This window comes from Thalia democratica, chromosome 2 (assembly GCF_965202585.1).
Source record: "Thalia democratica chromosome 2, ktThaDemo2.hap1.1, whole genome shotgun sequence".
Lineage (NCBI taxonomy): Eukaryota > Metazoa > Chordata > Thaliacea > Salpida > Salpidae > Thalia > Thalia democratica.
The window spans coordinates 47,145,843-47,161,541 of NC_139166.1; the positions used below are offsets into that span (position 1 = coordinate 47,145,843).

Consider the following 15,699-nt stretch of genomic DNA (forward strand, 5'->3'; position numbering starts at 1 on the left):
ATAGTATCTAGAAAAACACCAGTTTCATTATCGTATAAGTCTACTTAATAAGAAGTTTTATGACTTTTGTTTATTTTTAACATAAGAAAATATTCTTAAATTTTCCTTTATTTCTTTAAAAATAAACTTTTCAATGACTTTAGAAATAAAGTATATTTAGGTTTTTTATTAGTCATAGTAAATTCGAAGAATAAAAGTAATAAATTTAGTGTGGTATATTTTTTATAATATCTAATTGAAATTATATAAAACTTTAATTAACTTTATAAATGTTTGCTAAAGTAAAAATAATCACGTAAATACAGTGTTAAAAAGTTTAGTTTTGAGAGGAACAGGCTAAAAAAAACAGTTCCTTTATGCAGTTTAAACCCCTAAATCTATGCAAGCTTAGCTTGTCTAAACTATTAAAGCATTGATTGACTTTATTTATGAGTTTAAGTATGTTGTAGAGAATATAACTACTAGTTATTATAAAAACGTCTTTGTTTAAAGTCTGTAATATCAAAAAAAAAATTTTTATATAATCTTCCCGAAGGAACTATTTTAAACATTAATTTACTATTCTGGTATGCTAAAAGTTAACTAGTTTGTCAAAAATGTTGTTAATGTTTTACCTTTCATTACTAAAACCTTTTACTATAGTTTTTTTGTTAAGTTTATCTATCAATTCAAAAATATACAAAAAAGTGGTGTCAATGTGAAATAATTTATTTTTACTTAATTAACTTTTGAGATACAACGTTTTTCAAAAATTCGAATAAAATATCTAAGCTGCTCTTTACTATTAAAAACTAAAAAATAAATAAAACTGATGGTTTTTTTTCAATACTATGACATAAATTACTAGTTTATCTTTAAACATAGCAAAAAATCATTAATCGTATTTAAGTTTCAATTTTTTTTTACTCTAGTAAGCAACTAAACAGATGACTAAAATGTTAAAACTATAAATGTAGTTTTTAGTTAGCATTTGAGTGTTATGAAAGTTTGGAATAAGAATGAAATTAATTTAAGTTCTGAAAACATTGAAGCGAGATAAAAAAATAAAGGACTTTACGATTTATACTCGTAAATTTTGGTCATTTCCAAATTTTTGAACCGTTGCACAGTAGACCAGAAATTATTTAAAAAATTAAAAACTAAAATGGGTTTAACCATAATATTGAAGCAAATTAGAAGAAAGTCGTTTAAGAAACGTACAAAACTTTCAAGTTCTTTGATTTTTTTAAAAGTTTTGAAGTTAAAAATATTAGTGACTTAGAATTTTATTAGGTTAGCAAGAAGACGTTTTTGTAAAACAGCTTATTAATTCTTGTTTTTTAGTTTCATTTCTAAATATGTCAAAAATATTTTTTTTTTTTTTTACTATTATCAAATTAAAAGTCATCAATCCTTTGTAATACATTTTTCGAACATTTTTTTAATATGTTTTTCTATTATCATTTAACGGCATGAATACGTAACTTGTTTAAATATAGTTTACAGCTGTTTTGATTAAAAAATCTAATATATGTATTTGTTGTGATGATTTTATGTTTTAGGTACATATATGTAAAAAGGAACAGTTACAGTAAGGTTTATATAATAATATTTTTAGAAACGTAGCTTACTTGTTAAATGTTAAATGTTCTAAATAATATTTATAAGATTACGTATGGTTATATTTAGCTTTGATATAATCAAAAATAATATTTTTTTAAATATTTTAACAAGAAAATAATAAATTATATACATGATTATATATAAATTATAAACAGTTGTTTAAGCAACAGTTAATATAATATAATGTTTTAGTGTATATTTTTTAAAATTGATTTTAATAAATTAAGCAACGTTAACTTTTTAAAAATTCATTTTTTTAAGTATCTATGTTCAAGTTATACTATAGTAGTTTTTAAGTCGTACACACCACTAATTTTAAGTACACATTATCCTGTTTTTATAAACATACATAAATATTTAACAATAAAGAGTTTTTTTGTAGCTACGGAGCACGGTAGCGAGTAATAAAGAGTTTATTAAAACTGAATACTTATAAAAAGTTAATTTTAAACTGACCGTCTTGCCATGGTAGCTACACCTTTAAAACTTTATTTTGTCCATATTATCTCATGAGTGAGCAAAATTAACATATATACAGCTTAAGTAAAAGTAAGACTAGCAAAATATAACTTAACGGACAAATTCAAATGAAATGTATTTAGATTAAGCTATAAACCAACAATGTATAATAAATTAAAGTCAAATATAAATAATAAAAGAATTATATTAAAATGTAAACAGGAACTTCCTCCTGAGTATCTCAAAAGTCAGTATTAGATCCGAACAATAGGCTGATACTACCTTTTGCTTTAAGTATACCCACGATGTGATACAGGAACTTCAAACTTATCAGCTTAAAAGTCAGTACTAGATCCAAACAATAGACTGATACCACTAGCTGCTTTGTGTATACCCACACTTTGATAGTTAGTTGATTTGAGCCGTTAGTTGATTTGAGCAAAAGCACATCAAAGTGAGGTTGTTAACGCTAAAAAGGGCAAAGGTTATCAAAGTGTGGGTATACACAAAGCAGCTAGTGGTATCAGTCTATTTTTTGGATCTAGTACTGACTTTTGAGCTATTCAGGAGGAAGTTCCTGTTTACATTTTAAGTCCTGGACATGACGTTAAACTGTTCTGGTGCATGACTCGATAACCGAAAGGTTTTTTCGTGCACCAGGCCCTTGGACCAATATTTTTGAGCGTTTTTAGTCGTTTAATAAACAATATAATAGAATTCTTTTGTTATTTATATTTGACTTTAATTTATTATACATTGTTGGTTTATACCTTAATCTAAATACATTTCATTTGAATTTGTCCGTTAAGTTATATTTTGCTAGTCTTACTTTTACTTAAGCTGTATATATGATAATTTATTGTGTTCTGTTTTACTCGCCTTATAATAATTTATTAAAAAAATTCTAATGTGTTTTTTATTCCTAATTAAATAACATATATTTTGCTCACTCATGATATAATATGGACAAAATAAGGTTTTTAAGGTATAACTACCATGCCAAGGCGGTCAGTTTGTCTGACTGTGGGCAACAGTAAATAAGGGAGTTTTATTTCGTTTTATTATCAACAAGTTCCTATTTGTAGCTTTTTAATTAATTTTACACTGTTTGTTTATTGAATTTTGTACTTTAAGTTTAACTCCATACTACAGTTGCTAATTAAACAAGTTTTTCTAAAAACTTAGCGCTTATGCAGTTTTCTATCCTTAGGTCATAATGCGTCTAGCCATCACAATTTAAATGCATAGTTTTGTGGCCGTTTAATTTGTTTAATATTCGTATAAACAACTTTTCTAAATAAAATTTATTGTAAGTGCAGTATATTCACTGCTGTTTGACAATTATGTTTTTTACAATTCGTTTTTTAGATGTAATTTTGATGATTACGTTAATTTTAATCACAACAACTTTGATAAGGTAAGCATGATGAACCAGGCAAATGTGCGTACCTTATAGTTTTTAGATAAAGTTTACCCTTAAGACATCTAATAACAACTAATGTTTATTTATTTTACATTGAAACTCTCTGTTCCACTTATTATTAGAAAAATAACCAAATAAGCTAAACTGATAATATTAATTCAAATCATTTTCTAGTGTTTGTAATTTACTCTATTTTAACAGTCTCTCATTTAAAAAATGTAAGAAATAAAAAAAACTTACTTTAGGCTGGTGAACAAAGGAGTCAAAAGTAAGGAAAAAAAGTGTTTCAAAATCAACGAACTACAGAACAGAGGTTTGATTAATTCTGCTGCAAAATGAAACGGAGAAACAAAAGAAAACCGACCAAGTCAGCGCTTGTTAAAGGAGGAAAGTAGTTAAGAAAACCTTAGTCCTTTGAAACAAGCATCAAATGACCTTGCATGATTTATTCATAACAAAATAAGATTAATATTTGAACTAATAGCATTAATCATGCTTTTGTTCGTTTTATAAATACAGTTACCTCTCGTAAATCTACGCACATTGTATCTACAGCAAAAACTCAAAATCAAACGAGTGAATGTAATTGAAAGAACTTTTTAAAAGCTGCCTACTATATTTACTGTTTTCTTATGATGCATTTTATTAAATACAGTTTGTATACTTCCCCCATTTATTTTGTTTACAAAAATATTTTTTCATTAATGTAGTACGTATATTTGAAATGTTTATAATAAGTGTTTATGTCTTTACGAACTATTTTTATTTTTATTTCGTTCCTTACCCACCCTGAGAATAAACTTGTGTTGCATGGTATTAGAGAAAGATATTTCTCTAATGCCATACGAGGCAAGTATAATCTTAAGTGGGCAAGGAACAATTTGGCTTAAAATATGAGATTTATTCAATCAAAATAAAATTTTGTATAATAAATTGTTGTGAGGAATTAAAGATTGTACCTTGTTTGATTTAAAGGTATAAACAGAACTAAGACACCTAAAATTCAAACAGTAAAGCTATAGAGTTCAACTAATTTCTTATAGAAGGCACAAACTAAAAATGCAGAAATTATTTTTTTATTAAAAACCTATCTCCTCCTATATTTTTTTAATATTCATTTTAAGTTTTCTTAAAATGTTCTATTCATAATATCTGCCAAAAAACCTGAAATACCCAAAACTTAAACGAATATCAAGAAGTTTTTTAATTTAACTTCGTAACTTTTAAAACTTCTCAAATGCGTAACTGAATAGGTGCCTAAATTCGTGAGAGGTGACTGTAGCCTGAAAAAGTGTTTTAAACCCACTAGTTTTTGAGATTTAGCACGTACTTTATCAAAGTCCTTACTATAATTTATTTTTCAGTATTAAATTGATACTTTACGAATCATTTGAAGTTCTTTGTTGTTCAGTAAATCACTCCACTAAAAATCATAGAACTACATTTTTTATACTTAGTACTTATAAGAAACACTAAACTTTGAGTAAAGTTATATATTATACTATCTATTACAAAAAAAATACTTCATAAATGTGATTGTTAATACGAGCTGTTCCTAAACTTAGTAAATCATTTTTGTTTTTAGTTGTACATACCTAAGAATTTTTTTGCGAAATTCTCAAATACACATTAAATAAACTAACAATCAAATATTTTAAAACATTTACCTACTTTAATATTTTTAAATATGAAAATTTATATACACTTATCAGTTTACAGAAATCTAACTTTATTTTTGTTTTGTAAGTATAGTTAAGTTACACTCTTTTTTTTATGCAGCTAATTAAATTGACAAGTTAGTTTTATTTCAAAAACTAATAATCCATTTTCAGAAAAAACTACTAAAGATTTATGTTTTCTTTCTTATAATTTTGAGTTACGTAAAATTAGCCTTTACTTAAGGTCTAGTTTATAAAGGACTTTGGTAGAAATGCTACTAAAAACAAAACATGGTTATATAACTTTATAACTTAATTATCTAGTTAACGCAGATATAAATTTGATCATTTAGCAATAAAAAGTTTAAACGTACAAATTTGGCTGGCAATTTACATACGAACACGTAAAAACCAAATATATAATTTATAACCTAATTTAATTCTTTTGGTTTTATTATTTTTTCTCTTGCTAAAACACCTTTAATAAAATATTTACAACAACAAGAGTGCAAAAGTGGATTTTTAATGTTTCAATTTAAGTTTTACCAAAAAATGTTTGTAAATAAAATTGTTAAATTAAACAATCCGGGAAAAAAATGTTTAGAATGGCTTAGAGATTATATTTAGGGCATACGGGTAAAAAAACAACATTTACTAAAGTTTAAATCAGCTTTTACATAAAAGATAAAACTTGAATTAACTTTTTATAGAATATAACATTTAAACTGATGGTAAAGATGTAGCCATTTTCGTTAACAGATTCCTATATAAACGGGACTCGTTCAAAATCCACCCAGTCAATTTCGAGAACCGCTTACCGATCGAGGGTAATAGTGAAAGTGAAAAATAGAAATAATGCAAAAAATATAAAGAATAAACTAAAAAAAAAAGTTGGGTGGATTTTGAACGCGGCTGGATTTTGATAGTATACCGATATAAACGTATGTAGTGCAATTTTTTCATAGTGAAAACAAAAGACTTCAATTTTTATGCAAACACTCCTTCTATATTTTTATTAGTGATCTAATAGATCTAGAATCGCCTTTTTTCGATAAAATATTAGTTTAAAAAGAGAGCCAGATTACTTCAAAAAAAAGATTAAAATTCTAGCTAAGATCTGATTGGATCCAATTAATCGAAAAAAGCAATACTCATATTTCAATTGAAGAAACGTCTTAATTTTCAAATAAATCACACTAAATTTAAAACATAAAGCTATTTGAAACGACATAAGTTAACCATCAAGCATAAAAAATTCACAGTACAAGTATTATTACAAACTTTAATTGATGTTTAATGAAGATTTACAAGTTTTTTTTTTTAAACTCTCGTTGCCATGAAAAATAGAAAAATGTTTAATTAAAAACGTAAGTATAGATTCACTACTTGCATTCTGTAGCCATAAACACTTATTCAGGGTTGCTACTGGTTTTCGACAAATTTCTTACAGGTTTTTTGAATTTCTTCCAGGTTTTTTAAATTACACATTTTTGGTTCATTTTTAGTTTAAATTTAGTTCAAGTTTAAAAACTGTGTTGAGTAGTTTAACAGTATTGAAAAGAAACTGTAAAGCTACTTTAAATGTGTTTTTCAATATAAAAAAGTTGATGATGACAGTTTTTTTATAAATATGATAGATTTTCGTATCAAATAAAAGTTTTTCTACTTGACATGTGAAAATTGTTTAAAATTTATAGTTTTTTCAGGTTTTCTAATGATTTTCATTCAAAAGTCAGGTTTTTTCAAGTTTTTTAGCCCAAATTGTCAAATTCCAAATTTTCCAGGACCCAGGGTTTTGTTGCAACTCTGACTTATGGATCACTAAAATCATAAGGATTAACCTAATCATGATTACTTTGCTTCATTTTTTCAATGATACATTTTCTATTTTGTTTTAAACAGAAAATGTCTTTAATCCTAATTTTTTTAATCTCCTTCAACTTTTAATAATAAAATTGAACAACTTCTATATTCGGTAGGCTGTATGTGATAGCATTTTTTGTAAGTAAGGACAGGATTTGTTCGACATAGACTTAAAGTTTTACGTCTGTAAACCTAAAAAAAATATAATGCTTTCTTTTTTTTAGAGATATTTGTTTTCTTGTAGTGTTTTATGGTCTAACTTAAAAATATTTGACTCTAAGTTAAGCATACACACGTAAGTATTATTTTACGTTTAGCAAATATAATTTTTTTAAAGGGGCGATTTAGGAAAAAGTTTGTTTACTAGTTTTTAGAATTGTTTGCCAATTTTTGTTTTCTAAAAAGGAACTAAACCTGCGATAAAAATATACAACTACTTTTTCATTTTATTTTTTTTATTACTACTATACTTAATTTGTTTGTATTCAAATGTAGTGTTTGGATTGCTTTTAATTTTTCCTGCTCGTTTGGCTCTATTGTTGTTTTTAAATTTTACTCAAAGAAAAAAAGCTTATATTCTTTTTCTCAGCTTTTTATTCATTTTGTCTAAACACATTTTAATAATTAAAAATCGTTCTTCTCAGTATGGGCCAAAGTTTTATTTGAGCAGGTAACCTTAATCACATAAATAAATACCAGATTAACATGTTATTTAGAGTTTTACATAATGAAAAGTATTTTCAATTTTCGAAATAATGATTTTTTACAAAGTTTAGGCATATATTTTTGATGGAAAAAAGTTAAAATTCTTAAATTTTAAACAACTAAAGACCAATATTAGTCAAGAATTCTTACTAGTAGTATATTTCTCTAAAAGTAGTTTCTTTTGAAAATTTTAAATAAAAAACCATCAAAATTGGTTACACAAGTGTGCCAATTTTGATTTTCAAATTTCCGAGTTTAAACCATAAAACAAAACAGAAGGAAAGCAAACTTGGTAACTGTGGAAAAAAGAACGATCTGCCAATAAAAAGTGCTTTAATATAAATAATCTTGTTTTTTAAGTTTTGTAAAGTTTACTATATGAGAACACTGTATGCATAACACTTCACGGTATACATAAAACTAATTTTGGGATGTAAAGTTAAAAACGTTTTTAAACACTAACATTAATTCAAAGTTTGTATTTAGCTCCACTAAATTACAAAAACATAATTACTAATTAGCTTTATAGTTTATTCTCAATTTAATTCGCATCATACTTGTATCTTTAAATTTATCATACAACTGTTTTCTAAATAAAAACTTAAATCAATTTAACAACTTAAATATTTAGTCACAGAATAGATTCTACCTGCAAACCGTATGTTGGCCAAACGTTTTTATAACATACTTAATTGCAGTGAAATTCAAAACCTGTAAGTTTTAAAAGCTAGAAGATACTCATAGGTTAGGAATTTTCAATGTACAGCACGTCCGCGTGTTACCAATCAGAATCTTCTTGTGTGGAACATATTTTATGGGTTGAAAAGTCTACTGAAAACAAATGACAGGAGTATTTTTATAAAAACTATGCAGTCAATTTGGTTTATGAGTAAACAGTAGTACTAAAAAAATTATTACACTTTACTAAAGTACAATTCTGCGTTTTAAAACTTGAAAAGAAACTTTTATTATCTTTAATTATGCGGTTTACGGAGACTTATTTTAAAATTTGTCCGACAAGGGCGCATACTATTCAAGTTCTTTATAAAATGCTTATAGAACTACTACTCAAGTAATGTACAGTTGTAAAAAAACGTATGTAAATCTTTTTAATTCCTACAAGCCATTTACTATTGCAAAACTTTTAACATTTTCTAAGATATGGATGACATAAGTTTTAAAATAGAAAAATAAGTAGTTTTTAGTAAGTTTTAAATATCTAAAATTTGCAAATAAGAAAAGGTGAATTACAGATTTTAATAAGAATTTCATACGTGTTTTTTTTTTCAAATACACGCCACTTTTTGAGGTAGACTCTCTTAAATATTTTTCAAGAACTTGAATTGTCAGATTTTGAACTGTCATGTAATCGTTCGACAGGGCTTTTCTAATGATTCTGGTCCGTAAACTTGAAAGTTTTACACTCATCTTGTTGATAATTAACAGATAACATCGAACTGTTAGTTATGATTAAAAAACTTAAGTTTACTGGATCCAACCAGTTTAAAGACTTATCCAGATCTGGTAGATTTTTAAACTTTAAAATGTGATAATTTCAAAAACATTGAAAATTAAAAAAAGTAGTTTTCAAAGTTGAAAAATCTTGATTAGAAGTATGTATTACTAACGTAATTACTGTAAAAACTTATTCTAAATGAAAAGATAGATTTTCGGTAAAATGGTCTTTTTTCATCTTCCATAAAACCTATTAAACTCATCAACTTTGATAGCATACATTTTAAAATTACTTTAAATTTTGTTGAGCAATAATAAAAGTGTGATAGCTAAGATAAAACTCATCAAAAAAGATCAACCTGTAAAAAAGTTTGACCCCTATATCCTTAATGAGCAAATATGTACTTAAAATGCAAGCTATAGACAGGATTGTTATATTATGCTAATACAACGAAAAAACTTACTCATAATTAGGATATTACACAAACAAATACTTGATTAACATGTTATATAAAGCTTTATAGCAAATTTTCAAAATGGAAACCTTTAAAATCCAGGTTTTAACATATAAATTATTTGATTTACCTTGAAAATTAATACAAGATATTCTAAAGATATATAAACTGGATATAGGTTGTCTCGAATACTGTTGTTGATGGTCTTGAGGTAATGTTAATTTTGGTTTATTGATGGCGCGAAGAATCTCAACTTTGTTGATGGTGACCGTAATAAATACTGCTTAAAAAAGATAGATAGACCAAAAGTTTAGAGTTATGGCATTTTTAAAACCAAGATTAAAAGTTTTCGGAACTTTTACCTAAGCTACCACTTGTTTGTAGAACACAAATTATAGTTACCATAACTTTATGGAACATTTGGAATTATTTTCTAAGTAATAACAGCCAAAAATTAATATTAATTACTAAGATAATATAAATATAAATAAACTAGACTTTTTGGTTTGTAAAACTTAGTTTAAACCGGTTATTAAATAAATAAGGAAGGTTTAGATTTAGGACTCTTAAAATATAAGATTTCTGAATATAAATATTGTACTTGAATACCATCACAATGACATAAATTGATAAAGCATAATTATAAGATTAAAACAATATTATAAAATCAAACTTCAATCAACTTTTTATTAAGCATTAGGCACAATATCTATTAAAACACTAATACCGTTAGCTTTATGCTTTAATAACTAAGAACATCATAAGAATACAAACTGCAACAATATATTCTAAAACATTAACTAATAAGTAAATTATCAACCAAAGTAAAACGAAAGCAAGGAATAACATTTAAACAAAAACTTCAAAAGTCATCAAATTTGGTAAAAACGTAAAACTTTGAATTTACTTGCAATTACTAACTAAGCAGTATTTGCCAAATATTTCAGTCTTCTACTATATATAATATCTTTACTTTGTACTCACTCAAACTTTTTAAAATAACAACTTTAAATGTATATAAAATTAAATATAATTTACAAAAGAGTAGTGCAGATAAATATAAATACATTTTTTACACCAATAAAACTTTGTAAAAATAGGAATCAAATTGTACTAATTACTACTTTTATTTACACATATATAACATTGGTAATTTTAAAATCTTGCTAGTAGAAAAAAGTGTAAAAATGACTTTAATTAAAAGTTAAAAAACACTTATAGTACTGAATTTACAAAGCAAATTTAAACTATTTAACAAAACAATTTCAATTTTAACATGTCAAATGGAAAAAAAAAACTTAAGTATAGGTGAAGAAGTTACCACGTACCAATTCTATTTCCAAAGATAGAAATTCTTTGAAGTAGGTGCACAAAATTCTTAGACGAGATTGGGAGGAAACTTCGACACCAACTTTTGAATTCACACTTAAAGAAAATCAAGTAATTTAAGAAAAAGTTAAGATTTAATTTACTCTTATTGCTATACTTACCATGGAGCAGAAAATTAAAAAGGTTTAAACTATATTTTAATTCCATTTACTTTGCATGAGTTCTCCAATAACCTGTAATAAAAATGTTAAAGCCCTAGGTGGTGTACCCAGAGAAAAAAAAAGGTGTTAAACTTTTAATTTTTCAAATAAAGAACAATATTTAAGAAGTAACGCAAGTTGTTAAAGTAAATAAAACCAAAAAAACCTGGGTACACCGAAAATAAATATATATTACACTTTGTTATAATACCAATTGCTATATATACCAATATCAATTTACACATGCTCAAAAGTCTAAGTTCTAAAAGAGTTTATAATGACAACATCTATTTTCAGATCTTGAAATAAGCAGTTTAAACAAATCCTTTAAAATGTTCTTCATAGTTTCAAAATTACAATTTGTTTAAGTAATTAAAGTTTATCAGACTTCACTTTAAATTCTCAATTATAACAAAATAGCAGTTCGAACAAAGTTAACAAAAAGTTCCACCAATCAGTCTACAATTAAGTGAACCTACTATATCCAAAAGCTATCTATCTAGATCCATAGTATTGCTGTTGCCCGGGCCATTGAGAATAGTAATTGGACCCAGCAGTTCTACCCTGTTGCTGCTGATAGTTATTCCATTGCTGGTAGTACTGGGCTGCAGCTGGATCACCAGAAGCATATTGTTGTTGGTATTGACCTTGTGCATATGACATAACTGGAGTAGTGCTAAGTCTTGCTCCGTTGGCAAGCGTTGTTGGAGCACCACTTTGGTAAGAAGCTGATTTTGATTTTTTAGACGGTGGCTGATCTGTTACAGCACTTGCCTCAGCTTGTCTTTTCTTCTGCTGTTTAACTAGCTTCTGGTGCTCGTCGTACGTCTTTCTTATGACTTTAACGTCTGATCCAAAGTCTTCCAAAAACTCAAGCTTTTTTTGGGAAAAACTAAACTTTTGATCTTCTGTTAGATCTTTATCAAGAATAAAATTAAAAGTCTTTAATGCTTTTTCTTCTTCTATTTTAGTCATACCCTTGCTTCCAGAATGCAATTGCATTTCAACAAGATCATTACATAACTTTACCTCAGTCGTATGCTTTGCAATCAAATCTTCTTGAATTTTACATGCTTCTTCTTTTTTTCCAACCATTTTATACAGAAACCAGACTAATTTTCGAGTATAAAATTTTTCTTCATGTGGTTTAATAGAAGATGAAACATACTCCCTTAACATCTTTTCAGCTACATCAAGATTTCCAGCTCTTCTAGCACAATTTACTCTTTTCATTTTGATGTATGCCATATTAGGAACAGCTTCATTTAGTTTTTCTAAAATCTCTGTGGCCTTTTCAGAATTTCCAGATATTTCTTCAAATGTTGCCCATTGGACATGTATCTGAGATCTATTTGGAAGATGTATACAGCAAGCTCTTTGGTAAATTCTTCTAGCTTTTTCAATATTGTGTTCTTCCATATATCTTGCATACTTCAACCAAAAATCTTCATACAAAGCACATGCAATAAGACATCGCTCAAATAACAAAACTATGTTTTGGTGATCACTATTTGCAATTTCATAGTCTAAATATTCACGCCAGTTTTTCAACTGTGCTCTTTCAAGCTGTTTCACATGAAAATAAGGTCTTTTGATACCCTCTTCAAACTTCCATATTTTTGTAACCTCCTGCTCAGTCTTAGCACTAATATCTTTACGTTTTTGAACAATTTCTTTTAGAATGAAATTGAGTTCTTCTTCATTTGGAGGTTTTTCATGATCTTCAACTCCTGGAGGAGCCTCATCTAAATCTTCTTCAGACTTTTCTTGAGAATCTGTTTTTTCTACACTTTTAGACAAAATTTCTCTTGCTTTGTTCAAAGCAGTAGTAAATTCATTTTCTTTAAGCAAAGTTTCAGGGTTTTGAGCCATTACAAACTCCTCAAACTCAACTGTAAAATTCTTATAATGGTGTGTTCTTTTAGCTAAGACTTGGTCATATATGTCTAATGCAGCGGCATACTGTTTGTTTTCTATTTCGTAATTTATATACTTTTTCCATAGTTTTTCAGACTTGAACTCATCTCCAGCTGCTTTAATAGCACGGTTAAAAACAGATCTCACTTTATCTTCACCAGCATCTGGTCCTTTATAATGCTTTATGTAAAAATCAGTAACATGTATCCAAAGATCAATGCTGAGTGGAATTGCACGAACACCTCTTTCTAAAATTTTTTGAGATCTATGTAGGTTTTCTTCTTTCCTTTCAAGCTCAGAAAACCTTTTCCAGTAGCCATAACACAACGGGTATCTTTTGAAAAAACTGTTATAGGACCTTCTTTTAAGTGACATGGGTTCAGAATCTACCAACTGTAATAGATAGGTCCAGGAAGAAAAGTCTTGTGGTGCATCAACAACTGTAGACCAATATCTTTTAAAGTTGTCTGATTCTTTTACATCCTCGTCTTCAGTATCAAATTCTGGATCCTCCTTAATTTCAATAGACATATCTTGATAATCATATTTAGTTTCCTCCATTTCCAATAACAGCTGTTTTCTTTGTGCCTTTTCTTCTAACTTTCTTGCTTTCTCTTGTAACTCTTCTTCTGAAGGTTCATTTTCCTTTACAGCAAGAGTGTCCTCTTCGTCACTTAAATCAAGAGTTATTTCACAAGTGTTATCAGATGACTCTTTGACTTTTTCTTCATCTTTTTTTTCATTACTTGTTTCAGTCTCATCGGTAGACATAGCTTCAGAATCGTTCTCCACAGACTTTAATGGTTGTTTAGAAGAATTATCAATTTCATTTGAGGCTTCATCATTGCAAATATTTTCATTAACTAAACTATCTTTAGTAACTGTTACAGAAACAGTTTGGTTGTCAAGTTTTTCAGATTCTTTATCAAAATCAAGGCCTTCCGTGTCAATTTCTTCACCAGTATCATCAGAAGAAGAATTTTCAGAGACCTGAGTTGCTTCAATATTTTTTTGTGACTGTTCAATGTCTTGTTTAGGGTCAGATTTTTCTTTTATTATTCCAGTCATAACTTAAATAGTTTTATTTAACCTAAATAGTTACAAATAACATATATTTTTAAAACAGTAATAGTTTAAGTATTTCTTGAAGTTTTTAAACATCAGTAGTGTTTAAAGATAATATTTCACTAAGCATAAGAAATTTTTTGAACACTATAGTTCTTACTATTTTACAATCTTTTTAATATTTAATATTATTATTAACAAATTTGTAACGTCTTCGCATAAAAAAAATCTATTTTCAAACAAAAATATGTTAAATCATCTAATTAGCACAGATTTTAGTTTTCAAACAACTTCAATGATACAAACATATTTACTAATACTGTGTTATATTTATTTAACTGTAATAACTCTGATTAAGTAAAATATTTCAAGTAAGAATATACAATAAAGTTATAGTATGCAACTAGACTATTTTAATGCAGGGTTGCTAAATATTTTATGTAAATTTATTCTATATTTTCTGAACTCCTTTCAGGTTTTTGAAAACAAGTTTTTTGGTATATTTTTAGTAGAAAACTTGGTATAGTTTTAGTAGAAAATTAAGGGCATAGGGGGTGAACACTTTTTTCACATTTTGATCTTATTTTATATAATTTTTACTAAGCTACAAGATGCTTTATACAGATTTTAAAAATTCAAAATAATTTTTGAGATATAGCCTGTCTAAGTCGGAGGCAACATTAGGTTCCTTATGGGAAGCGCAAACTAAAATGAAGAAAATAGGCTATTTCAACAAAAAATTATCTTCTCCTCTGTTTTTTAAGATAACTACCTCATAATTTCAGGAAGTTTTCCTTGATATATTTAGAAAATTCTGTTGGAATGAATTTTTTTTAATTTAAAATAAAAATTTTACAAAAAAATTATACAAAAAAATATTTATTTTTTATTTTTTGTGATATATATTTTTTTAATTTTGTTCCGACAAAATTTTCTAAAAATTGCAAGAAACATTTCCTAAAAAATAATTTAAAAAAAAAGGCTCCAGAAGTCATTTTTTAATTATTTAAAGATGGTCTTTGTTTTTATTTCTTTTAATTAAAAAATAAACGTTGGTTGGGTAACTGAAACTACATATGATTTAACACACTCTTATTTGATCTTATTTTAAATAGTTTTTACAAAGCTACAAGATGCTTTTTACAGAATTAAAAAATTCAAATTAATTTTTGAGATATAGCCGGTCAAAGTCAGAGGTAACAATAGGTTCCTTATGGGAGGCGCAAACTAAAAAAGCAAATAACTAGAAATCACTAAAAATCTATCTCCTCCTACGTTTTTTGAGATAACTACCTCAAATTTTCAGGAAATGTTCCTTGCAATATTTAAAAATTCTGTCGGAACAGAATTTAAATAAATTAAACTGTTTTTTTTGTTTATTTTTTATATAAAACTTTTATTTCTTAATTTTTTAAAAATTCATTCCGACAGAATTTTCTAAATATATCAAGGAACATGTCCTGAAAATTTGAGGTAGTTATCTCAAAAAACGTAGGAGAAGATAGATTTTTAGTGAAATAGTCTATTTTTGCTGTTTTAGTTTGCGCTTCCCATAAGGAACCTATTGT

The 15,699-nt window shown here is 26.7% G+C and overlaps 1 protein-coding gene across 1 annotated transcript; it reads right to left on the minus strand.

Annotated features, from left to right (window-relative positions):
• Positions 1 to 10,299: 10,299 nt before the first annotated feature.
• On the minus strand, positions 10,300 to 14,152 carry LOC145830217 (pre-mRNA-processing factor 39-like). The gene is made up of 2 exons (XM_082938148.1): positions 11,111 to 14,152; positions 10,300 to 11,045 (listed from the first exon to the last, which is right to left on the minus strand). The coding sequence occupies exon 1, from the start codon at positions 14,132 to 14,134 to the stop codon at positions 11,645 to 11,647; it is 2,490 nt and encodes an 829-aa protein (XP_082794274.1). The 5' UTR covers positions 14,135 to 14,152; the 3' UTR covers positions 10,300 to 11,045; positions 11,111 to 11,644.
• Positions 14,153 to 15,699: the final 1,547 nt, after the last annotated feature.